Source organism: Bicyclus anynana, chromosome 10 (assembly GCF_947172395.1).
Source record: "Bicyclus anynana chromosome 10, ilBicAnyn1.1, whole genome shotgun sequence".
Taxonomy (NCBI): domain Eukaryota; kingdom Metazoa; phylum Arthropoda; class Insecta; order Lepidoptera; family Nymphalidae; genus Bicyclus; species Bicyclus anynana.
Window position 1 is genome coordinate 3840812 of NC_069092.1, and position 26073 is coordinate 3866884.

The 26073-nt window shown below is 35.8% G+C and overlaps 2 protein-coding genes across 3 annotated transcripts in view; one reads left to right on the forward strand and one right to left on the reverse strand.

Annotated features, from left to right (window-relative positions):
* Positions 1-20420, reverse strand: part of LOC112049783 (NADP-dependent malic enzyme) — a 42120-nt gene extending 21700 nt beyond the window's left edge. The window contains exons 1-2 of one of the 2 annotated variants that reach the window (XM_024087822.2): positions 20263-20420; positions 6598-6808 (exon numbers count right to left, since the gene is read on the reverse strand). In XM_024087822.2, coding sequence (XP_023943590.1) covers positions 6598-6808; positions 20263-20309 — 258 coding nt within the window. In that variant the 5' untranslated portion in view covers positions 20310-20420. Of the gene's footprint in view, positions 1-6597; positions 6809-9277; positions 9494-20262 lie in introns of those variants that run through there. The other variant, XM_024087814.2, reaches the window with a different exon arrangement.
* A 932-nt stretch (positions 20421-21352) lies between these two features.
* LOC112049772 (translation initiation factor eIF-2B subunit alpha) lies at positions 21353-25787 on the forward strand. The gene is made up of 7 exons (XM_024087803.2): positions 21353-21536; positions 21615-21716; positions 22554-22693; positions 23574-23690; positions 24048-24160; positions 24562-24706; positions 25460-25787. The coding sequence occupies exons 1-7, from the start codon at positions 21524-21526 to the stop codon at positions 25736-25738; spliced, it is 909 nt and encodes a 302-aa protein (XP_023943571.1). The 5' UTR covers positions 21353-21523; the 3' UTR covers positions 25739-25787.
* The last annotated feature ends 286 nt before the right edge of the window (positions 25788-26073 follow it).

The following is a 26073-nucleotide window of genomic DNA, read 5'->3' on the forward strand; positions in this document are numbered from 1 at the left end:
TTACGGCGACTTATATACGAGTACATTATAGATAATATATTTCATACAAGTAGGTAGTATCTACCTCACATTCGTATGTCATATCCACTTCCAATAACACTTAAAACCTATGTCTGACAGGTACAGTGATTGTTAGCTTGACCTAACTATTTATATAAAGCAAGGCAACCGCAAAGTCTAGGTTACCATCTAAGATATACAATGAGTTAGATAGTTAGAGTTACACACAAGGTGGATTGGGTGATTAATTGGGTGGGGTATTTATACACGTATCGGATATCGGATATTAATCACTTAATAAATAATGCCAGAGGCATTAGTATTTCTTTAATTAAACCGCGGCGAGGTAATGTGGACGGAAATACAAAAATCTTGTCAATCCATTCATAAACTTTAGAAAAATTTATTAATCCTAATAATGCGAAAGTTGGTTGTTTGTTACTCTTACACGAAAAAACTACTTAGTCGATTTGAATTCAATTTAAAATAGAGACAGATTAGGTAGGTATAGCCTGGATGGACACTAAGCTATTAGCCCGGAAAAATTCTTGATTTCTTCAGGATTTGTAAATTTTTAAAAAAAATTTTCACGCGGGCGTTTGTTGTGATTTATATTTTTTATTGAATTTTATTTTATGTGTTTAAAAAAAGCAATTTAATTTTAATTCGTAAAACATCTAGAACCCAGAGCCGTGTTGGCAGTCAAAAACTGAAAATTGAATTTCACACGGGTGTTTGTTGTGATTTATAATTTTTTTTTATTGAATTTTATTTTGTGTTTAAAAATAGCAATTAAATTGTAATTCGTAAAAACATCTAGAATCCAGGGCCGTGTTTGCAGTCAAAAACTGAAAACTGAATTTCACGCGGGCGTTTGTTGAGATTTATATTTTTTTTATTGAAATTTGTATGTTTAAAAAAAAATTATTTTTAATTTGTTAAAATATCTAGAACCCAGAACCGTATTGGCAGTCAAAAACTAGTAAAAAAGTATTTAAATTTCGAAACGAGTCCATTATTTACTTCAGAAATTTTAATTTAAACTGTCAGCTAAATTCGAAAAAGGAATTTACGTTTGGAAATTGTATTTTCACTCGCGTTTCTGCTGCTATACCGTTTAGCGCAACACAACGAACTACATAGAGCAATTTTGAGAAGGAATAGTGTTATCTAGTTCCCATAGCTACGATAATCGACAATGTGCCAATATAGTGATATAGGCATGTGTTTATAACGCTTAGCTTCACAGGAAGCCATCACGCGATATATTTGCTCTACTTGCTATATAACAAACTTTATCTGTAGGTACTATTTTATTCAAAAAAAAAAAGAAAAAGATAGAAATATGAAATACTTCATATATTATGACTAGCGAAGGCCCACGACTAATGTCAACTTTCCATAAATCCCGTTAGAGCCGTCTCAAAAAAATGAGATAATAAATGGAAAAATAAAAAAAAATAATTAAAAAAATACAACCGACTTCAAAATCACAAAAATGTTTTTAATAAACTAAAAAGCGAAAAATAACATCCTATGTGCTACATTGTGATCAGTTTGAAGGCGGTACCAAGTTAGTGATGTAATAATTAAAGCCGTTTCTAAAAGAACTGTCTGAAAATCCTAAACCTTTATGATTTAAACGGCTTGAATTAATACATCAATAACTTGGTACCGCCTTCAAATCAGAAGGTAGCACGATGTTATTTTTTTAATATTTTTTTTTTATTTTTCCATTTTTAGTGATACCACGTTTCAAGAGTAAAAAAAAAATTAAACATTTTGATTATAAGTCCTTAAACCACGACGTTATTTTCTTATGATTAGTAACTCGATACAATCAACCAAACCAATTTTAAAAATACTACTATAACCATTACTCGCCTCGTCATTTTGTGTTAAAATTTGCCGTTCGATTTTAGTCTCTATTTTCATAGCCAAACTCTAATTCCTTACACAGTAGTGTAAATAAATAACGCAGTAGAAATACGAGTACATAACTATTACATGAATACAATAAGTACACATGATGGTCAGTTCTGACGCCTACCACAGAATACATAATAGCCCCTACTGTATATTTTAAGTAGTATGTATTACTATGTATATAATTTATCTAGGTATCTATTACACGAATAATAGAAAATATAGGTAGGTAGGTACAGGTTACTGTATTGTGATATGATTGTGTAATTGTATTACAATCTAGTTTAAAGACCGCATCGTATATTAGTACGATTTTACATGTTTGTAACATAATACCAATACCTGGGTACATATAAAATAGTAAGTACTTATTCCGTATAGATTTATTATATTTCCGTGTAGATTCCAAGTTTGTTTTTCTTTAGCAAAGAAATAAAAGATGTATAAGTAGAAAAGACAAATATATATAGGAATGTGATTTTAAGTTTTTCCATTTATTAGTTTTATATTTATAAGATTGCAATTTTATAAGACGACTCAGACGCTGATCGGCGTTTATTCGGCCTATTCAGTCACATCTAATTATTATTGATATTTATATCTAAAGATTATTAAGATATAAGTGCCATAAGTTGAAAATTACAGCCGGGGTGATATTGCTAGCCCAAGCCGTAAGCGAGGGTTACAAATAAGCAGAGGCTGTAATTATAAAGGCGCACGTATGTCATACGACGTTTTATAACATACTAGTGGACGCCCGCGACTTCGTCCGCGTGCCATTTAGTTTTTCACTAATCCCTCGGGAAGCCTGGATTTTTCCGGGATGAAAAGTATGTGTTAACCCAGAGTAAATCGGTTCAGTAGTTGCGCCGTTAAAGAGTAACAAACATCCAAACATATATCCATACAAACTTTCGCGATTACAATATAAGTAAGATTTGCGGGAATAAACACTTTCTGAAAATTAATTTGCATCTTTGCTTGTTTTCACGTAATTATGAAATTTTGATACGCTTGTAAGTAACTATCGATTGGCCAATATTTCGAGAATTTTCCCGCTACCTTTCGGACTTCTGGCGGTGTATAAAAAAAAAAGAGTAGAAAATTTATTTATGTAAAATATAAAAATATCCATTCCAAATGCGATTACAAATCAAAGAGCTTAAATTAAGTTACGTGTTGAGTTAAGCCCGTTGCCCATAGGTCCCTATACACAATCAAATTATATTTCCGCAAAGGTATTTCGCTAAACAATATAAATTAAGTTACGTTTTGATTTGAGGCCGTAGGATACGCAATCACATTATATTCCCGTACTTCGCTAAACAATATCCGAAAGCTTTTAAAACTCTGAAAGGGTCTTTATAATTAAGACCGGGTACCCCATAAAACCGTTGTAAAAGGTCAAATCAGAGGCGACATACAAAGAGAACCAAATACTGCTGCGCTTGTTGTAGGGTGGGGACAATAGCTGTCGACTGGTTATCGATTTTAGTACTCACTAAACTGCTAGAGTACAATATAGTTTCTGGCTATTGACTGCGTTTTCGCTCGCTTGTAGATTCTATAGTTTTTAATTAAATCCACCTGTTGTTAACGGCCCGTTAACCAGACTTCCCTCTTTATAAGAATGGGGTTAGGAGCTTAGGCCCACCACGCTATTCCAATGCGGGTTGGAGGGTTTTAGGATGATAATTTATTGACGTTAACACTCACAATAGCAGCTGATGTTATAATGAGTGACTGGGCTAAACGTGCTCTCCGAAGCACAGGGACGTAAGAGTAACATCATTGGGGAGAAGTAAAAGCAAAATATTACGCAGTCCTATCCAGGACTCGAATCCAGGACAAACTCTACTCTTCGAAGTTCGATTCGAATAAGCGTGTTGGTTCAATGATTAGCCTACGCGGCAACGGATCGCGAGGTCCTACTCGTAGGTTGTAGTCCTATATCAACTAATTTTCCTCTGGGCCGAATTTTCAAAATATGCAAATCACTGAAGAAGAAGATTCCAGCGTTGCTAATTCTAAATGAAATGCACAAGTGTCTACTTAAACTCATGTGCACTGTCGCTCTATTATTGTGAGATAATCCAACACTACCGTATCTAGTCTCTAGACTTTGTATAGATCCAACATTATCTACCTAACGCTTCTATACTGATATTTGTGGTACACTAAGGAACCGATTTTGAAAATTCTTTTACCACTAAGAAGCTACGTTATTTGTGAGTGTCATAGGCTATATTTTATCCCCGTTTTCTCATAAGAACGGGAATTACGCGGCTGAAGCCAAGGGGCGTCGACTAGTTTCCTTAAATAGATGAAACATGCTTGTTTTAAATGTTTGCCAGCCTTCATTAAGAATATAGATTTTATTTAATTTTACATTCACGTAATTAAACGATCACTCGGCTGTGTGATTGGAAATCTTAATGGGATTTCCTAATTCAAATCGCTGAAGGAAAACCAACAACAAGCTTATTGCCAAAAATAGCAAACCAATAGGAAAACAATTAGGTATATAAGAAACTACTTAGTAGTGTAGCAATGCCCTTGTTTTAGTAAACTCTTGACGAATCGCATATTTTAACATTTTAATAATACTGACAAGTTTGTTTATTTGGACACGCATATCTCTGTAACTACATAAGTTTTAAAATTGTTTACATTACTTGACACCCGTGATTTGTAGGCTATAACCGATGTACAAAAAATTAGATACACAATAATTATTTAAAATGTTTGTATGTCCGCGATTTTCTCAAAACTACCGGTCCGATTTAGCATATTTACTCGACACCCGTGATTTGTAGATTTTAACCGACTTCAAAAAATATATTATCATTAAAAACCCATATTTAGCTCACTGTTGAACACGAGTCGTCTCTCAGAATGAGAGAGGTTAGGCCCTAATCTATCACGATGGCCAAATGCGGATTAGCAGACTTTATACACGGAGAAAATTAAGGAAATTCTCAGGTATGCAGGTATCCTCACGATGTTTTTTTTCACCGTTTGAGACACGTGATATTTAATTTCAAAATTATATACACAATAATTTTAAAATAATGTTTGTATGAACGTGAGTTTCCCAAAACTACCGATTTAGATGGGAAATATTTTTCAGGGAAATAATTATAAACCTGTACAGCTTACAACTTAATCGTTTCCTACGTTTTTTTACGACACTATTTACAATGTAAATTAGTTAATTTGAAACAAAACTATGTTGTTTGTAATTGCAAACGCAACAGCGGTGCAGTGTTGTGCAACACGAGTAATGTTGACACTGCAATATGAATCGCAAAACTTGTATTTTGGTCGCGCTTGCAAAACATCCTCCATTACTGAATGAATGATTTTATATGTATCACCATCGATATAAATCTTTAGATGGGCCCTTCCATGTTAAAGAACGCACAATGTTATGTCATTATCCAAAGACGTGCACGCACTTCGTATCTTGGTACGTAACAAGCGCATGTTGTGAGTGGATATGGACTTAAAAAAATATTGACTGTTTTTTTTTTCATTTTAATCCCTTAATTATGCCTTCGTGTTCATTTGGGAAGTGTTAAAACACAAGCCACAACATGAATAAAGAGAAATGTTTTACGAGTGATGACGTACTCAATGTGCGAAACTAATGACAATTCTGCGACGCTTTGTGGCCTATCTAACGATCTACGATCGCCATCGCCATCGATACGATGTTTATTTGCCATCGACGAAATTGCAATTATAGTTACATATATTTTATTTGTTTCCGGTATTACGAGCGAATAAAGTCATAAGTATCGTAAAGACAAATGCATTGTTGTTAAAAAGTGAATGGGTAGAATGAATAACCCTTTATATTTTTAATTAATAAAACAACAACCGCTTTATTCAACACTTCCGTTCCTAAGCCATGACCTAACTGAATGCTAATGTCGCTTATTGGGTCACTCTTATGGACCATACGAAATTCATAATCTATATTATTATGCATAATCTATATTAAATGCGAAAGTAAGTCTGTCTGTCTGTTAGTTACTTTTTCACGGCTAAACGGCTGAACCGATTTAGATGAATTTTGGAATAATTTTGGAAACCTTAAAGCAAAACATAGGGTACTTTTGACCCTAAAATAAAAATAGAAGGTGTTGAAATAGAGGTTGGAAGTTTGTATGGAAAGTCTTTCATTATTAGAGTTACAGTTACAGAGGTAACAGAGAGAGTTATAGAGTTACAGTTTTAAATATAAATGATAATAAAAATAGACGAAATACTATGTGATTAAAGAATTTAAAATAAAACGCGAATTTTCAAAAAAATACGCGGACGATGTTGCGGGCGTCCGCTAGTACCTACTTCATAAATTAAAAAAAAAAACAAAAATGCTGCATATTTTCCTCATGAATTTTCTTATGCCCTAGTATCCTCTAGTCAAATGGTTTCTTATAACTTTCGTATAAAAAGTTGTTGGTGTTGTTGGTGTGTGACGCAACTTTATTTTTTGAAATGTAGATAAAAAAAAATAAAAGTGCATTTAGAAATGCTGGACATTACCGCGTGTATCACCTATGCCATGACCTAGCCAAATGGTAATGTCAGATGTGTGTGTACAACTAGTTAGTGTGCGTAGTTTACAACTTCAACATCAAACTTATGTGTTGCAATGTTTACCTTGTTAAGTCCGGGATGCTTCAGACGATCCAGCCCGGACAGTTTGCTGTTGGACTGTCCGTCCCCGGAGCCCCACACACCGATGCGATCGCGTTCCATGTCGTACGTACAAGTCCGGCCGGCAGCAGCGAGCGACTGTTTGGAGGAAGCGTACGGCGCGCCGCTTTTGTCTCGAGGCGCGGGGGGCGCTGGACTCATTGCGGTCTCGCTCCTGGGAAAACAGGAAAATTTTCAGCGATTACATTACCTAGATACGAACCACGTGTTTGAGGTTGCGGCCGCCCGATAACAGATGGCGTTGGCCCTTGAACTCCACTATCTACATTATTCTCCACACATTTTTTATGTGGTTAATTAAACAATAATCAATTGTTACTCATATTTTTTTGCTCTATTTTAATGTGATGTAAAAACGATTTTAATTGTGGTCAATGAAGTTGATAGTTTTTAAACTGGGTTCATTGACCTGTGGTTATGTAAATAGTAATTTATTGTTTTGGAATTTTTTATTTGTATCTAAGTACCTACAGAAAAACCACGAGACCACGAGAACCTGTCCATCAATCATGCACTCCATAGATGCAAAAAAGCTCTGCCTACCAGTGGCGAAGGATGGTATTTAGATGAAGGTAAGCCGTCCCAAAGAAAAGGAAATTCATACAGCGGTTTCAACAAACTCCGGTTTCTCATATCTAGATACAGTACAACAATGAATATGCACGGATTTTGAAAAGTAACCCGACGGGAATCGCCTTGCATGAACTCTTCTTCGCTGCTACCTACTTACCTTAAAGACCTCAATACAAACCTATGTTATACCACAGAGTATATAGACAAGGAATTTTCCATTTTTTTTTTATTATTTACAAATTAGCCCTTGACTACAATCTCACCTGATGGTAAGTGATGACGCAGTCTAAGATGAAAGCGGGCTAATTTGTTAGGATAAGGATGAAAATCCACACCCCTTTTTGGTTTCTACACGACATCGTACCGGAACGCTAAATCGCTTGGCGGTACGTCTTTGTCAGTAGGGTGGTAACTAACCGCGGCCGAAGCCTCCCCCCAGCTTGACCTGGGCCAATTTAGAAAATTTCAATCAGACCAGCCGGGGATCGAACCCAGGACCTCCGTTTTGTATATCCACCGCGTATACCACTGCGCCACGGAAGCCGTCAATTTTTACTTATACTGCATACCCTAGTTAAAAACCTTATACACGCCACTGCATCATTATCAAAAAGCTGTACCTCTTACATATTTTTCTATTATTAAACTACAATTGATAATTAATTATTATTAATTAATATTAACTAATGCGTATCAATTAGTTGCGACAGTATAGATTTAATGGAGTAGGTATTGACTATTGAGTAATAAGTACACAGTTATAAACCAGCCTAGATAAATTAAACAAAGTACGTAGTTAAGTCTACGAAAATTTGAAGTAGGTACATACAGCTACTGGTCGTGCATTTTAAGAAATTAAATATGACCTGTCTCAATCGGTGAAGGAAAAACATCGTGAGGATAGCTGCATAATATGAATTTTCTTAATTCACTGCGTGTGTAAAGTCTGCCAATCCGTATTTGGCCAGCGTGGTGGACTACTGGCCTAACCCTTCTCATTCTGAGAGGAGACTCGAGCTCAGCAGTAAGCCGGATATGGGTTAATAATGATGAAGATGATCGCAGCTACTTAGTTATATGTATAGTAAATTACCAAAGTTGAGTTCTGCTTGTGACAGCATATATAGCAGCTTTGATATCTGTTAACATATGTTTTAGGCCTATTTAACAGCAATTATTGACGACCTCTCTACCTAGCGCTATTTCTAAAGCATAGGTTTTCAAAAAAGAAGTCTTAGGTTCGATTTCCTGTCCATGCTGTAGTCAATTTAGAATTTTACATTTTCTAAATTGGTTGAGGTCTGGTCTGTTAAGCTTCTGATATAGCTAGTTATAGATATTCTATTTTCGGAAGATGGCTTTGGATGAGGTTATGGGGGTGACAACATAAACGCGTTTTAGTGTGTAACTAAAAGAACGTCATCAAAATTGAACATTTTGAAAAACCCCCAAAACGTCATGAAATTATTAATTACTCTTGATCAAGTCATCAATATTATCTTTCAGTGCGCTTTCATTTGACACCCCACTCGAGTATATTTGCAGACATTCGGTTATTCTTCCCCACTTTCACTCCCCCACAAGTTTCAAACGGCTTAGCCAATTTTCATCAAACATGCTTAAGAACACTCACCCATAAGTCACCTTCAATACAAAACAAACTTAATTGAAACCACTTCGTCCGTTCGGGAGCTATGGTGCCACAAACAGACTGACAGACAGAAAGACACGTCAAACTTATAACACCCCAAAAATAAACGTGTGCGTCTCGGGATGCTCAAGAGAAGAAATAACTTAAACTTGCTGCCGTTTGCGTCAGAGAAAGGGAAGCCAGACAGAGTGACGTCGTAACGTAACGCGTTACGAAGTTTACCCTACAGTTTTGCTGACGTCTCATAAGCTTCACACACAAACGCATCTTACTACCAAATTATCTGTACGTACGTTGCTCTTCCTGACCGGTGCTTCGAGTTGCATCGCGAACACATGTTTTAATTATAAATAAACTTTTTTTTTAAAGATTTCAATATATTAAAAAGCTTAGACTTACGACTTATGCCTGGATAGATCGCCCGCGCCATTCAACTGACGTTTGTCAAACTGGCCGTTAGATTTGACTTTGCGTGTGAGGAATTCCATTTTTGAATTACGAGATCAAGTGTATCACAGAGGAGTTTCTATAGGATAATATTTTTTTTTAATTTGGAATAGTACTATGAGCAAGTAGACTGAGTGTCAGACAGAGCTCGCGCTCTCTAAATGACGACTGAAGGTCGGAGCGAAGCTGATCTTGTTAAATACATCACGCCATTTGCAATTACTAATTAAATCCAAATCAATGTAAACAGTTGATTCCGCATCCTTAGGTCGCGGTTAAGGTATAAGCGTAGCGATGCGTAACTATTTTTTTAGCTTCTTCGATGTTTTTCAAATCATTTTATTATTGCTTATCTTACCGAAGAGATGACTGATAAAGCAGAAGCTACCTAGTATTGGCGTAAAAAAATCTTTACCCACAAACAAACAGATACCAATCTTTTCCCAATTAGATAAAAGCTACAGCCGTACGTAACACTATTTACTTGTGGTACTTTATCCATATGGGTTTCCATCTGTAGAACGGAATTAGACTCTTTAAAAATGTTTTTGCTGAAATTATGTTCCCTATTTCTTGGTCGATCGATGACGTCGAAGCAAAAAAAGATTAAGCACAGTCTTCAGCCTCGAATTATGTGAGAAAAGATCTTTTTTACATGGAGTTTAAGTCGAATTTTGCAGACCAAAAAAAAATCGAAATTAATATAGATAGTTCTAGTGCAGCTTCGAGTCAAAATAGAGCAATCCGAAAATTTATTAGAAATCATTGCGACTGTACCCACAGAACATCTTACTGTATCTATAAATCCATTATTTATTTTAGACTTTAGAGGTACATACAGCCGAAGGTGAACTTCTTCATAGAAACTGCCGTCCTCAAAAAGTGAAACAAATCGACTCTATTAGATAATATTGAAAATATCTTCGCATTTGTACTGTGACAATAGCCTAACACATCTGACCATAGCTGTGACCCGTTTTATAATCACGCGGGTAAATTCCTACCTATATCAACACGATTACATATTATGTAGAAAAGCTATTTACTTTTCTATATTCAACGACGAGTTAATTATTGCGATCTCAAATTTTCAACTGATGTTAAGTGACGATTGACGATGCAGACATAGTACCTACTGACTTGGAAGAAATACAAAATTCCATCCATATCCCGTACTGGCATGGTATCAATATCCGATAGGTCTCTGTACAATCTAGAGTCTAGACCATCGATTTCCAAAGTGGTCCAGATGGACCCCCAGGTGTCTGCGGAAGACTCGGTGGGGGTCTACGTTAACGTGACACAAAAGTGGGGGACACCAGATAAATTTACGAATCGTGAAGATTCGTAAATTTATCTGGTTTCATACCGAATGAGAAGTTTTCTAAATAAAATAATTTGTGAAATGATTGCTTCCATCAAATCATATCAAAAATTCAAGAATCCAAGAATTCAATTCAAGTTGGGTAAAACTTTTCACAATTTTACTTTTTGTCATCCACTCACAGCACAATCAATGAATTAAACTTAATAAAAATCTCAAATTTCTTTTTTGAACACTTTCACAGATTCAGCTGTAACAAAAATTTTCATAGGTGAATATAATCACATTTTTTGTCGAGTTTTGGATAGAAAATTAGCAAGGGGTCCACTGGAACCTGTTAAATTAGAAAGTTGTTTATAAAAAAAATTTTGGGAAGCTCTGCGTGTAGACATATCCTACGAGTATGCTTAATTTCAATTATTTAACCGGAGCGGTAAATCAATTGGCGATATTTCATCAATTCTGCCGAATGACTCAAGCCTGGTTTGAAATAAGAATATTGAATTTCAATAGAAAATGCTCACATTAAATATAGTACCTATATTTCCATCAAAAAGATGGATTGTACTTTTGTATTCACAAATATTAATGTCTACCGACCTACCTGGGTTTCGAGTTTTGGGTCGGGTCATGTGAAAAATGTCGCGGTCATTATCATCTCCATCTGATACCTTTTCATACAACATCAAGAATAATTTAACTTTCCGTCATCATTCAATTAATACATGACATCACACAATTATGACAGAAGTTGTGATCCATACGTGTCACAATTTCTGCATGTCATTTTTACGATACAAATAATTATTTTAAATCACACTCAAGTATTATGATAAGCTATGATGAGATCGTGTCATGTTGGTATTTTTATCTTTGTTTTGAATGGCCATGCCAAAGGCCTCAATAGTTCAATGGTTAAGGACGGTCTCAAATGCAAAAGGTCTAATGTTCGATCCCCGCCCCAGTTCAATTATTTATTGTCGTACTCACTTTAAGCACAAGATTTCTACTAGAAGTATATGCTGCCACTGTAAGTAAGTAACAATAAAGATTGTATCATTGATGCTTTTAGTAGCAGGTAACAAATCTCCAGACTCTCCATCATACGAACAGGATAAGTTAAATAGAACCTTGTAAAATAGAGTCAGTTGAAAGTAATTAATCAAATGCGTCTTGTCTGTCACGATCATTATCGCAATTACTATCAGTAAGTACGTAACTGATGAATGCATGCGCGTGTCACAGGCAAGATCAGGTCAAGAGCTCGGTCATAGCTATTACTGCAGTGATATCGCCATATCTTTGCACTAGGTATACCTAGATCATCCTGCAAGTTTACAAATAGAGAGGGTATGTATACAAATGGTAAGTAGATGTACTTAGGGTAATGCTACCTCATTGGTACAGTGGTTAACCAATGAGGCTTCGCTTCATGAGGTCCTAGATTGGGCTACGAAAAATTGAGTTTCTAAAAAAGGTTCAGAGTTCAATTTCAGAATCATTTATTTACAAGAAACAGGTATACAAATGTTTAATTAATAAAATATATCTCTATATCGGGTCAATTTAGAATTTATAGAAATTCTTATTTGGAGGAAAATGCTGCGGATCCCATGGACTGCATTTCGGACCAACACATCTATATTTGCCAAGCTCAAAGTTAAAACAAGGCTCTTTACCATCCGCCTCAAACGTATTCTAGAGTACTTCAGACACATTGCCAGGAAAGACGGAAGCAATCTGAAAAGTTAGTTGTTACTATCATGGTGGAAGGAAAAAGGACGCGGGGGCGCAGCCTGATGCGTTAATCTGACCAGATCCGCACCACACTCGAGTCTGCTATCTACGATGCTCTCCAAACAGCCGGAGAGAAAGATGGCACAACATCTTAAGGAGTCCAGATATGGAGGTTGTCACAACCCTCACACATGAGTACTACGACTCACGGAGAAGGAGGAAATTGACTCAGATCTAACAGGTTATATGCCAATGTACTTAGTAGGTTATGCCAGGGCACGGCCTACTTCATTGGCCGTGGCTAGCTACCATAATGCCGAAAACAAAATAAAAGCCAAGTGATTTAGCGTTTGGTACCAAACGCACTGCTTAGGGGTAGTGTGTGGAAACATTCTAAAATAAACCTGTAACGTTGTGAATATACAATGTTTTTTTACAGTTAATTACTTAAAATTAATGCATCGTCACCATCATGTGGGATTACAATAATATTTGCTGTAAAATGACAATATTATCTAAAGTTAGCAGTACAAGCAGACATGTACTTTTGTGATTAGATGTATCAAGATAGACACATGGAATAATTATTATTTTTATTATTTATTTTATTTTTATTTTGGTTACATTATATCTCTTATCGCCTGAAAGCATGCTTATAAAAGTATAATATAATATCACGATTATGAGCAGTTTATTTGTACTTATTGTGTGTATTGTAATTACTATTTTATCCATGTCCATTGTCCATGTTTAATAAAACGTAGAAGTAAGTCTGTCCGTCCGTTACATTATATGGCTGAGCATTTTGATACATATTTTTTCATGATGTTTTTTTACAAGACATGAAATAAGCGTTGAAGGAAAATACTTTATTTTAAAATTATATTATTGAAAATCGGTGGAGAGATTAAGTATATTTCAAAAACTCCATCCCAGATCAGCCATTTTCGAATAATATTTTTGTATCTTTGAATTTAGTATATAGCCAATCTATGGTATTAAAACTTTGGTTAAAAATATTCGAATGCACGAATACGCGAGTATACGCTAATATTAGATAACTAGTCATATAAATAACAAAAGATTTAATCATCTAGAGTTTGCAATATAAATATGTTAATTGTAATAATGCGATTATAGTATGAATCATAATTGATACAAGAAAATCACGATTTCGTATTAAAACATTATCTCTCATATCAGCCCCATAGCACGCGCTTAAACAAATTATTATTAGAATGATCAGCAAGTTACTCGTATTCATAAAGTCTTTAGACAACATGAACGAACGAAAATAAAAATTTTATACAGCTAATAGCTAATATAGCTAAGAAATTGAAGCTTCAAGTCAAGCCAAGCTTAAGCTTAAGCTAGCTGTACATACAGAGTGCCCCGTAAATAGCCAAGCTTAAGCTAGACGTAAATAGTACGGCATACTATAAAGGGTTATAGCTGACATCAATGACTACTAAATTATCACAATATATGTTAGCCGAATTTTACGGTTTTTAAGTTATATTGATTTTTCTACAAAACACAAAATTTTCCTTCAGTACAATTTAGTCGTAAAAAAATCGTCGTCGTGCTGAAAAATTGTATAAACGTTGACTATATACTTGGTAATTATTTTTGAATAGTTGTTTCAAGTAATTAAACAACTATTCAAAAATTACGGCCTCCGTGGCGCAGTAGTATGCGCGGTGGATTTACAAGACGGAGGTCCTGGGTTCGATCCCCGGCTGGGCCGATTGAGGTTTTCTTAATTGGTCCAGGTCTGGCTGGTGGGAGGCCACCCTACTAACTTACCACCCTAACGGCAAAAACGTACCGCCAAGCGATTTAGCGTTCCGGTACGATGCCGTGTAAAAACCGAAAGGAGTGTAGATTTTCATCCTCCTCCTAACAAGTTAGCCCGCTTCCATCTTAGATTGCATCATCACTTACCATCAGGTGAGATTGTAGTCAAGGGCTAACTTGTAAAAGAATAAAAAAAGAACTGTTAAAAATGTTTCGGTCGACTCATACTCAGCTCGTTTCCACAACGACCACAACCACGATTGCATAAATAAAAAAAAATCGTAGTCCGATCTGTATATTATCAAGTAATTATTGTAAGTGGGCATCGTTAAATATATACTGTATTATATAAAACGTGTATTATAATTTATACCGAGGGTTTGATTGAGGAAAATATTAAGTTCAGTAATAACACAAATTACGGAAAAATGTTAAAAGAAATAACTAATACGAGTATATCTTTGTAAACATTAAACATAAGTAATTATTGCACATATTAATAAGTATCTACAGTCATCATCATCATCATCATATCAGCCAATGGACGTCCACTGCAGGACATAGGCCTTTTGTAAGGACTTCCAAACATCACGATACTGAGCCACCTGCATCCAGCGAATCCCTGCGACTCGCTTGATGTCGTCAGTCCACCTGGTGGGGGGTCGGCCAACACTGCGCTTACTAGTGCGGGGTCGCCATTCCAGCACTTTGGGACCCCAACGTCCATCGGCTCTTCGAACTATGTGCCCCGCCCATTGCCACTTCAGCTTCGCAACTCGTTGAGCTATGTCGGTGACTTTGGTTCTTCTGCGGATCTCCTCATTTCTGATTCGATCACGCAAAGATACTCCTAACATAGCTCGTTTCATCGCCCGCTGTGTGACTCTGAGCCTTCTTATGAGGTCCATAGTTAGCGACCAAGTCTCGGAACCATAGGTCATCACTGGCAACACGCACTGTTCGAAGACTTTTGTCTTCAGGCACTGAGGAATTTCGGACGAAAAGATGTCGCGAAGTATCTACAGTGTGGTAACATAATTCTGGTGCCATATTTATTTTTTACCAAAGTCGTAAAACATTAGGAATTACCAAAACCAAAAAAACATTAGAAGTATTATAAGTCGTATGCGGTTGGCGGTAAACCCTGACTTACTTGTTTCGTCGTTTCTTGTGACCGTGACGTTACGAAATGTAAGTAATAATGCCGGAAACATACTTTTATTTTACACTCCACAGCTAGCTGACGTTACTATATATTATTGTATTATGATTATTTGAAAGTATAAGTGTTTATACTTCAGTCGCAGGGCCGGACCGTCCATACGGCGAACGGAGCGGTCGCTCCAGGCGCCAAATCCTAGGGGGCGCCGAAATGGTAAAGACAAGACCGAAAAGAAATTTATTTCTTTTCAATTTCAAACCTCCTCCGTTTTTTGAAGTCGGTTAAAAATGTATGACATTCCGATATACGTTAGGCTACGAACTTTTCAAACGTCTCTAGTATATAATGTTAGGAGCAAACAGGAAAGGCGCCATAATTGGATCTCGCTCCATTCTAAAATTTACCTCGGTCCGGCGCTGTTCAGTCGTATGCAAAAAAGACTTAATATACTTGGGTAGTAGGTAGCAGTGCCATCTACTATCTATATCAACAAATAAGAAGCTTTTATTCTAGTTTCACTGTTCATCTAAAAGCTGAAGTTCTTCGGGGCCCATCAGGCAATGCTTCTGCGCTCGCCCAAAATCCTCCCTGACAATGCCGAGGTTTCATTAAGAAGCCTACGGCACTTACAAGTACATAATCAGAAAAGTAATAAAGGTACTAAGAGCATTTTCATATAATTTCAGCATTTATAATACGCTTAGTACCTCGTTTTGGATCGATGCTATCAGCCAGCCATCATCCCACGTGTTGGTCGATCACAAGTTCACAGTTTTATCGGATGTCAAGCCGTTAGTGCTTATAGGCTCGTGGACTTATCGGATGGTGAGTGGCTTGCATTAGAGTTTTTCATCCAAATTAAACGGAAGTAGAAGTAAAGCAATATAATAAGGTATTATATTAATTTAACTAAATGTTTAGCAACGTAAAAGTACAAGATGAAGATGCAGAATTTGTATCGAATTTGCTGACAGTTAGACTGATAGAAAGTCGGGCAAACACGCAATCATCACAGAATCAGACAGTTCGTCGCAATGACTTGTAAAAATTTAGGATCCGGTGAGTCATCAGTTTTTTCGTATCACCATGTGTAGGCAGCAGGTAGCACAACACAGCTATGGTATTTTTTATTTGATGACATTATCATATCAAATTAATGTTTGAGTATGTTTTTTCTTTTATATCATAATCTGGGACTCAGCTACAATAACGCCTGATAGTACCTAACGGTGGTGCCAATGGTGGATCGTGCTTGACTATAGATCCTTAGGGATTTTAACGCTATTTACTCTTGGTTTAAAGATACCACATTGAAGGTAGCGGATTTAATGAATGTTAGAAGAGCATTCCATTTATTTGGAGATATAATAAGGAAAGAGGAACTCCGTCCTTCCGCACCACAACACGAAAGCACAAGTTCTTTGCTGGAGTAGAGAGAGTAGACGTGTGTTGCCTACTCTTTTTTTTAACCTTCAGGAGGGGAAATCCTTATGGTCACCCTAAAGGGTAGTGCCGGACTCTTTCGGTTAAAACCCCTTTTGCCGCCTTGTTAGCGGTGTACCCGCCTTTCAGCCAATAACACAGTAACGTTTTCGTCTATGTCTTAAGTTGTTGTTGTTGTTGTTTTCCTCCTCTTATCCTCCTGCTCCTTTTCCTCTATAATATTATCAAGGAGGTTACTAATGATTTTCCAGTTAGGTAGTATATTTTCTACACATAATTCCACCTTTGCAGAAACTTCTCTCCTGTCATTTTCCTACTTTCCACAGTGCAATATGGTGTGAATTGCATCACCGATATTGTTGCAGTAGATTGCGACTGTTCTTTTACCGATAAATGCAAGGTAGCACACAAAAACACCATCTCCGGTGAATCACTGTGTAAGTCGGTATGACATTCGGCCATGCTTTCTGCTGATCCATTGTTCAAGATCAGGAATGGTATGTCCGTCTAAGTTATACCTACTCTAACCGGGTGCATAATAAATAGCCCTAGATCTAGATGTACCAGAACATGCTTAATTCTGCCTCTTGGCATTAATCTGCATACATCTGTGTCCCGGAACGTAGGTGACCGCATAATAATAAATATTTAGGTACCTACAGTTAATACATGTGTTTTTCCTGCTTAACTCAACGTTAGTATAGATACTTTACTTGCCTAGCCTTGGGACTGTAGGTAAATAATATAAACACAATGTTTTCTAAAACATTAAAATATGCACAATAATTGGATACATTATTTCAGTGTCAGTTGGATAAATAGCAACTTCCATCCTAATTTTATAAATGCGGAAGTAAATCTGTCCTTTACCTTTATACGGGTAAGCTGCTGAATCGATTTTGATGAATTTTGATAGAGCGATTAACGGAACCTTGGAGCAGAACATGCTACTGTTTAAAATGCAAGTAAGTAGGTATGACTTTTTTTAAATACTCTCAATATTTATGTCTCTGATCATATATTATTTATGTCTAAAAATTACTGATTCTACTAGATTCATACAAAGTTACAACTGTCTAGTATTTTTCCATCTTACTAAGTATATAGTATAATAACTACTAAAGGAATAAATTGAGTGTTAATACGCTATAAACCTACAGTTTACAGTTGCGATAACGTTAATGTACTTTATTGGTACTAGCGGATGCTCGCAACTTCACTCATAGCTGTATCCATTAAGTCAGCCATTGACGATCCAGTAATCTCACATGCCTGCAGCGCTAACGGCTTGACGCCCGATAAAACCGATAGTGTGTTAGTCGCGATCGGCATGAATGTTAAACGCATCGCGTCCAACACACGATCAGTTTTATCGGACGTCAAGCCGTTAGCGCTACAGGCATGTTTACTTGATCGTCAGTGGCTGATATTAGAATTTCAAGTAATAGTAGCGCTTTTTATCTATCTATGCGTATAATAAAACTTGTCGATTTCTATAAACTTCTTCGCAATTTGAGATTTTACATATACCATTTGTAACAGCAAACGTTAGCGTGGCATAAAGGAAGCCAGCGCCATCTAGAATCTATACTTATAATACGACTTCTGTACATTTTGTACATTCTGTACATTGAAGATATTTTGAAAAATTTTGTTGGGTGGGATTATATAATACTGAAGCTAAAAATATTTTTTTCGAATTTTTTGTCTGTCCGTGTTTTTTTGTTATTCGGGTATCACTGAAACTACTGAATGAATTCAAATGATGATTTTAAACTAATGATTTTAAAATTTTGAATTCAAATGAAACTTGATTTTGATTTTGAATTCAAATGAAACTTGGCACGGCATAATACCATAATACGAAGAAGGTTATAGGATACTTTTAATTGCGAAAATAAAATGAGAAGAGTGTGAAATAGGGGTTGAAAGTTTGTATGGAAAGTCCATCATTTTGAGTTACAGTTTTAAAAAATTTGATCATGAATCATAAAAAAATACGAAATATAATGTAATTCAAAATTTTTTTAAAATCAACCCATAAAGTGGTGAAATAGGGCTTGAAAGTTTACATTGATTTCCACGCGAACGAAGTCGCGGGCGTCCGCTAGTAACCAAATATAATATATCTTTTGTTCTGTAATAGTATAGAAGCACACATAGATTAGTAATATAGCAGATAGTAAGTATTACGTAGGCAGTTATTCGATACCTAACACCACCAGACCGAGCGGAAAAACGCAAAATCACAGAGGCAATCAATAACACCAATTGAAAGCAAAAGGAAGTTTCAGCTGAACGTTGTAAGCCGCTACACAATGGCGCTCCGCTTCGCTCGTAATCGTAAACCAAACAACCGAACGGCCTCACTTTTACTTTCCGTCGAGCGTTTGCAGTGTTCTAGAATGCTTATGGTCTAAGCCTGTGATGACCAGATCTTTGCCATCTTTTTTTTTAATTTAGCACATATTTTGGTATCACACTAATATTATAAAGGCGAAAGTTTGTAAGTGTGTAGGCGTGTATATGTTTGTTTCTTCTTTGCGCTGCTGCTACTGAAGCGATTTGGCTGATTGGAATGGAAATAGATTTACTCTAGATTAACTCATAGGCTACTTTTCTTCTCGGAAAAATCCATGGTTCCTGCGTGTGAAAAACTGAATTCTATGTCCGCTATGACTAATATTCCTGTCCCTCCCCATTACTTAGTCGAAAAAACTGTGTTAGAAGTGGGTACGACATCTTAGCGTGCGGAGTTCGAACCCGGGACCTCTCGGCGTGAGTCCGGCGCTTTTGATGTTGAAAATTGAAACTTCAATCTTAAAAAAGCTAATTTGTCAGGCTATCGTAGGAAGTATGATGGTAGGCTGGTAGGTAGGTTTTGGAGGTAGCAGGTAACATAGGTCCATCAATCGTTCAAGATTATAGCATTATTTAACATACGAGTACAATTGGTCTACCTACAAATTGACGGAAATATCCATGCAACATTGGTTCCACTTCATCAAATTGTCCTTTTCGTAAGCAAATGCCTGACTTACCTACCTAAAGTGTTTTTCAGATAGCATGGTGCGGGTGACTGTTAGTTTCGCTCTTGTAAGTTGGCCGCGTTTCGCGATAATAAGACAAAATACAAACATACGTAGATATTTTTTTTTGTAAATATCAAAATGTAGATAGATAAAGAATTACTACTTAATTACATAGTCAAACTCGGATTTATAAAGGCGACAATAATAATTAAATTCTTATTGCTGTTCTGATGAGTTTAATTGGAGTTGTTTTATTTTAACAAAAAATAATAGGTAAAGTAAAATGAATTATTATCTTATAACAAAATAAAATAATATAACTATTAAATTGATTACTACTTCACTTATGAATAAAAACAACATTAAATAATAATATATAATTAAAATTATAAGTATTCAACAAAGATTTACATTAATCAAGAATAATCTCTCAATAACTTACTGCCATTTTCTCTTATCATTCAGTTTCAGGGAAGCGGAATTTCCCATCTTAGTTTATTCACTTACAGTTTTTTTTATTTAACACTTAACATGAACTTATAAAACAAGGTAACAAAGAATTAAGTTAACGCGTCTTATCGTACCAACATCACGATTTACTGTAATAGTTAGGTGGTATGAGCGCAGGTAAACCTGCAATCGTCAGTGACCGTGAATTCCCTTCCCTTGATTATTATGTTCTTGGTATAGTTTTTGTAGGAACTTCCAATTACTAATCCATACAAAAAAACTATTTCAGACTTGTTTTACGCTGAAGCACCCGGTTAATCGATGATCCATGAAAAATATTTCAGGCGGTTTTGAGTCTATTTAACACTAGATGGCGTGATTATTAACTCAGTAAATACTTATAAAATAAGATAAATGAAGTCGGTTAGAGATCGACATCGTCAGTCTATCTAAGGTTTATTGGCAGACCCAGACCTAATCCCAAACCAAATCGTTTCTCCCACCTTTATGGTAGACCTCAAAAGGTGGGAGAGGCGATTTGGAACACCCGCTACGTACGGCTTAGTGTCATATTGTTAGACTTTGAAACCATCACTATCATCTATCAGATCAGAATTTTAATGGAAATGATCGGGACCGACTAGTCTTAACTTACTTTCCGAGGCATGGAGGAGTGACACCACCAACCTGCGACTGCAAAGGTTTCGGCTATTAATTGAGCGAAAAATAATAAGTGCTTAGACTAAAGTAAAACTTCTTTATCTCTCCATCTTATCGTCCGTTCGCCTCGCCCGATTACACTTTTCGTAACGCATTCACCAGCTTATTCCCTAAGTCAAGCGGGCTTATAGAAGTATTGCTCCAAAAATCCAATATTTCATAGTCCGGCCTGAGAAATCAACCCTGGAAAGAACCTTATTATATTTTTTTCCTATATTGGGATATATAGTCTTTTCCCGATTCAGGGTATTGTTCGCTTCTTGGTATTTCTTGGTATTCTTGGTATTGGCAACTCTGCTTCCAGTCCTAAACCTCATTGACATTTGACAATTGACAATGACATTGACGTATGACATTAGTTATAGTGATCTGTGCGTGACGTTAACAAATGACCAAAAATTGGAGGTTATAAATTAGAATAAATATTTTTAAAATATTCATAAAGTAATGAAACAATTAATTAATTACTATAATTAAAAGAGGGAATCATAAAACAAATTTCAGTTATTTTAGGCCCCGATTATTCTCACAATATGAAGAAAGAAGGTAAGGAATTTTGAAGTGGAAATGTGAAAACTTGATTATTACTTATTATATTTTATTAATTAAATTTGAATATTACAGAAGTGCAAGAAATATTTTTAAAAATCCTTGAGGAAGAGGCAGACGTTTCGGCTGGTGTGGCTGCGATAAAAACACTTCTAACTGTTATAGAAAAGTATAAAGGTAAAGTCATAAATAAACCACTGTGCTTACTTCTGTCATAAATTTCGTGAAATTAGAAGAAGAAATACTTTATTGCACACAAAAAAAAAACAATAAATAAAAACATTAAAAAAAAAATTACTAAAATGCTTTGATTTGATGATGCAATTATGCGAAATATTGTATTACACCTGCTTTTCTAGCTATTACTACAATTTCCGTTGAATTAAACTATTAAGAAAAGTACCAAGGTATACTTATTCCACTAATTATACCAAAAGTACCTATAATGGTATAATGTGTGATTTATGAATGACGGAGTGTGACATGCACCACCTTGATATTTGAAGATTTAAAAATAATTATAAGAAAAGTCCATCTGTGGAGACTTACTACTATTTGATTCACTTATTTGATATACCATACAGCTCTTGTTAATTTTAATTCATTTAATAATATTGAATTAATAATATTTCTTCTATGTAACATTTAATGACAATATTATGTGCTATTTTGTTTTATATTATTAGTTTATTTCATGAGCTACTAGATAGACAAACTGTTTATGCACCTATTAAAAAATCAGACCTTGTACAACTTGGGTACATTGCCTGATTTTTTATGGCATATCAACTTTCTTTCCTCAAAAGCTTTAAAAGCAATAAATGTATGGGTATCTTTCCACAATGGCTAATGTTTTGAAACTAATAAATAACATTCATTATTGATATATCACATGATCATTCTCATATATTTTTTTAGTTTCCAAAGCCATAGTCTTTGTAGAAAGCTAATTGATGTGTAACTTGGCTACATACCCTGGTAGCTCAAGGGTTAACAATTCAAATTGTTACTTAGTTACCACAGTGCGAGAGCTCCACCTCAATCTCCAATTGGCTGTGGATGCCATGAGACACTGTGACCAGCCTGTTACTGCTGTGTCTTCAGGGTGCAAACTCTTCATGAGGTTCATTACCTTTGCCAAGTTAGATGACAAGGTAATTCTTGAAGATTTTAAAATGCATGCAATAATAACAAAGTCACAATATAATAATAATAATAATAGTAAATTCTTGTTGGTTATGTAATAAATAAAGAAATTTTTTTTTTTTAAATCAAGTATACCCATATTCGGCTCACTGCTGAGCTTGAGTCTCCTCTCAGAATGAGAGGTGTTAGGCCATTAGTCCACCACGCTGGCCCAATGAGGATTGGCAGACTTCACACACTCGGAGAATTAAGAAACTTCGCTGGTATGCAGGTTTCCTCATGATGTTTTCCTTCACCGTTTGAGACACATGATAATTTCTTAAAATGCACACAACTGAAAAGTTGGAAGTACATGCCCCACACTGGATTCCAACCCACACCTTCCGTAATCTGAGGCAAAGGTCATATCCACTGGGCTATCACATGTCTTATTCTCGTAATTTATAAGTACTAAGGTATAAAGAGAGATAAGATATTAGATATATATTTTATACATTAAGAAATAAATACACTTCACATTATAAATTCTGTAAACATCTGTAGTTTAATTGATACTTAATTATTATTTTTAAACATATTTGCTGCTTCTAATTGAATTTAATTCACTTGAATTTGTTTTCATTTTCATTTTTATTTTTGTTATGTTAGCTGTGGCGTCACACGGGTCTCAGCTGAAAATCAGCGCCGTGTGTTATGCTTGTATATAGTACACGGCATATGCTGAGCTGTACACCCTTTCTTTTTTAAGGGTTACAGACAGACATGCTGTCTTTAGTTAAGGATACTGTTTGTAACTTTTAAATTTGAATAAATTTATTTTCTTTCTTTCTAAAGCTAAATGTGCAGTAAAGTGTGTATTAATTCATAATTTTTTTCATATTTTTTCAGTCATTTGAAGAATGTGAACAGATAATGTTGCAGAGAGGACAGATCTTCCTAGACACACTTTTAGAGGCTCGGGGGAAGGTTGCTAAACAAGCGCTGCCTTTTATTAGTGATGGATGTGTAAGTGAAGTTTACTTTTTACAACTTTTTGAAAAGTTCTCTAATAAAAGTTAACAGAAATCAGATTACCTATGGTTTCTAAAACTTTCAGATTCCCCATTGATCCTGTTTACAGTGTTAAACATTTTCACTCTTAAGCTAAACACATTTAATAGAGCAGTGTAGAAGCTCCGAAACTCTCTCTAACCTCCCTCCTCACTGATCTATAAGACAAAAGGCCTTGTTTAGGTCAGGTCAGGTTAATCAATAATAGGTATAAATAGGCCAATATGCTCATCAGCCAACGTTTATCATAATGATGATGATGCAGAAGTAGGTAGAAATGTTGGATTATATTTCGTTTTTTAATTGTTATAGAAAATCCTAACACACTCCAGGTCGAGAGTAGTACTTCAAGCCATGTTAGAAGCTGCGGAGGACAACAAACGGTTTGAAGTGTTTGTAACAATGTCATGTCCAGACAACAGTGGGTAAGTGAGAGTCCAATTTCTGTTTACTTGTGCATTTTTCTGGTCAGTTAAATAGAGAGAGCTAGGAGGCAGAATGTCGCTTTACTTTAAAAAAAAAAGTCCAAGGTCACAGGGACATCAGGAGTAGGCTTAGGCCTTGTCTGAGACACCCAGAGAGTTGTTCCGCCGGTCTCTTTTTCTGCCTTCAGATACACCAGTTGATGCTTCTGCGCTTGTTCAAAACACTCTGTGATGTCCATTTAGATTATGGAGCCCGCACCAATTATTCAATCAGAAAAAAATCCAAGAAAATTAAACATTTCTTTTAACATGTGCAAATCTGTGTTCAAATGAAATGTTGCACATTTAGTACATTATTAAGCTGTCATCAGTTGTGCTCAAAGTGCTATTATATCTTGCAGAGAACGCATGCACAAGGAGCTAGTAGCGGCCGGTATCGAGGCGACGCTCATACTGGACTCGGCGGTGGGCTACATCATGGAGCAAGTTGATATTGTGATGTTGGGCGCGGAAGGGGTCACGGAGAGTGGTGGGATAATTAATAAGGTAAACAAAAATGGTTTTTTATTAACATTATATTAAGTTTTTATACACATTTGATTTTTTCGCATATAAATCTCTGATCAAACTGAAGCAATCTAAATATACAAAAGCAACAGGTGTGTACAAAAAAAATTGGTGTTTTCGCTCATTAATCTCTTACTGTGATCACATTGAAGCCTGTAAATTAGCTAAACTAAATGAGAAAATTGCATGGAAATATGTTTAGCAGTTGGGCAGATTAGTGTAATGAACTAATGAATGAGACAGACATCAATGTCTTAATCCAAATATTCTATTTAGACCAATATCATAAATGCAAAAGTAAGACTGTTTTTCACCTCTTTACTGAAGTAATAAAAACGTGTGCATTTTTTTTTCTTGTAAATATAATTTGCCATATCTATGAAATATGGATTATCTCATTCCAATTAGCCTAACACAGAACTACAAGGGTTGAGGGAGAAGGGACCGGACCCATGACCTCGCGGACTAGTTCCTTTACAGTGAAACTATAGGGGATTTAAATCCATTCTGCTGATAATTGGTGTTAAAAGCCCCCTAAACCAACCTGCATTGGAGAAGTGTTGCTAAACTCTAAATTAAATCAAATCAAATCAAAATTCGTTCATTTTAAATAGGTCTAATTTATGAGCACTTTTGATATGTCAAGTCTGACTTTGTAGAGACTACCAGTTCGTAGGACACCACTCCTTTCTTTAATCGAAGAGACGAGCTAAAATGACTCTTTATTAACAGATTGGCACATACACCCTGGCAATGGCGGCGCTAGAACTCAAGAAACCAGTGTATGTTCTCACTGAAAGCTTCAAATTCTCAAGAGTGTACCCTCTCAACCAGAGGGACATACCCAAGGAGTTCAAATACCTCTCCAGCGCGCTCAAGTCCGGCAACCTCTCCAAACAACACCCCTTGGTCGACTACACACCCCCCGCGTATATTACCCTCCTTTTTACCGACTTGGGTATACTAACGCCATCTGCTGTCAGCGATGAACTGATAAAATTGTATTTATAACGTTTTTATATGGTACTGATATGTTTAATAAATGATTATTATTATTTAACACATTGTTTTATTCAATTACCACTTTTAATTTCTTAAAATGCACTTAAACTGAAAAGTTAGAGGTGCATGCCCCGGACCGGATTAGAACCTACGCCCCCCTAATCAAAGGCAGAGGTCGTATCCACTGGGCTGTCAGTATCACGGCTCTTTTGTGAAATTAAATATCACGTGTCTCAAACGGTAAAGGGAAAACATCGTGATTAAACGTGCATACCTAAAAATTTTCTTAAATAGTCTGCCAATCCGCATTTGGCCACGCGTGGAGGACTATTTGCCTAACTTCT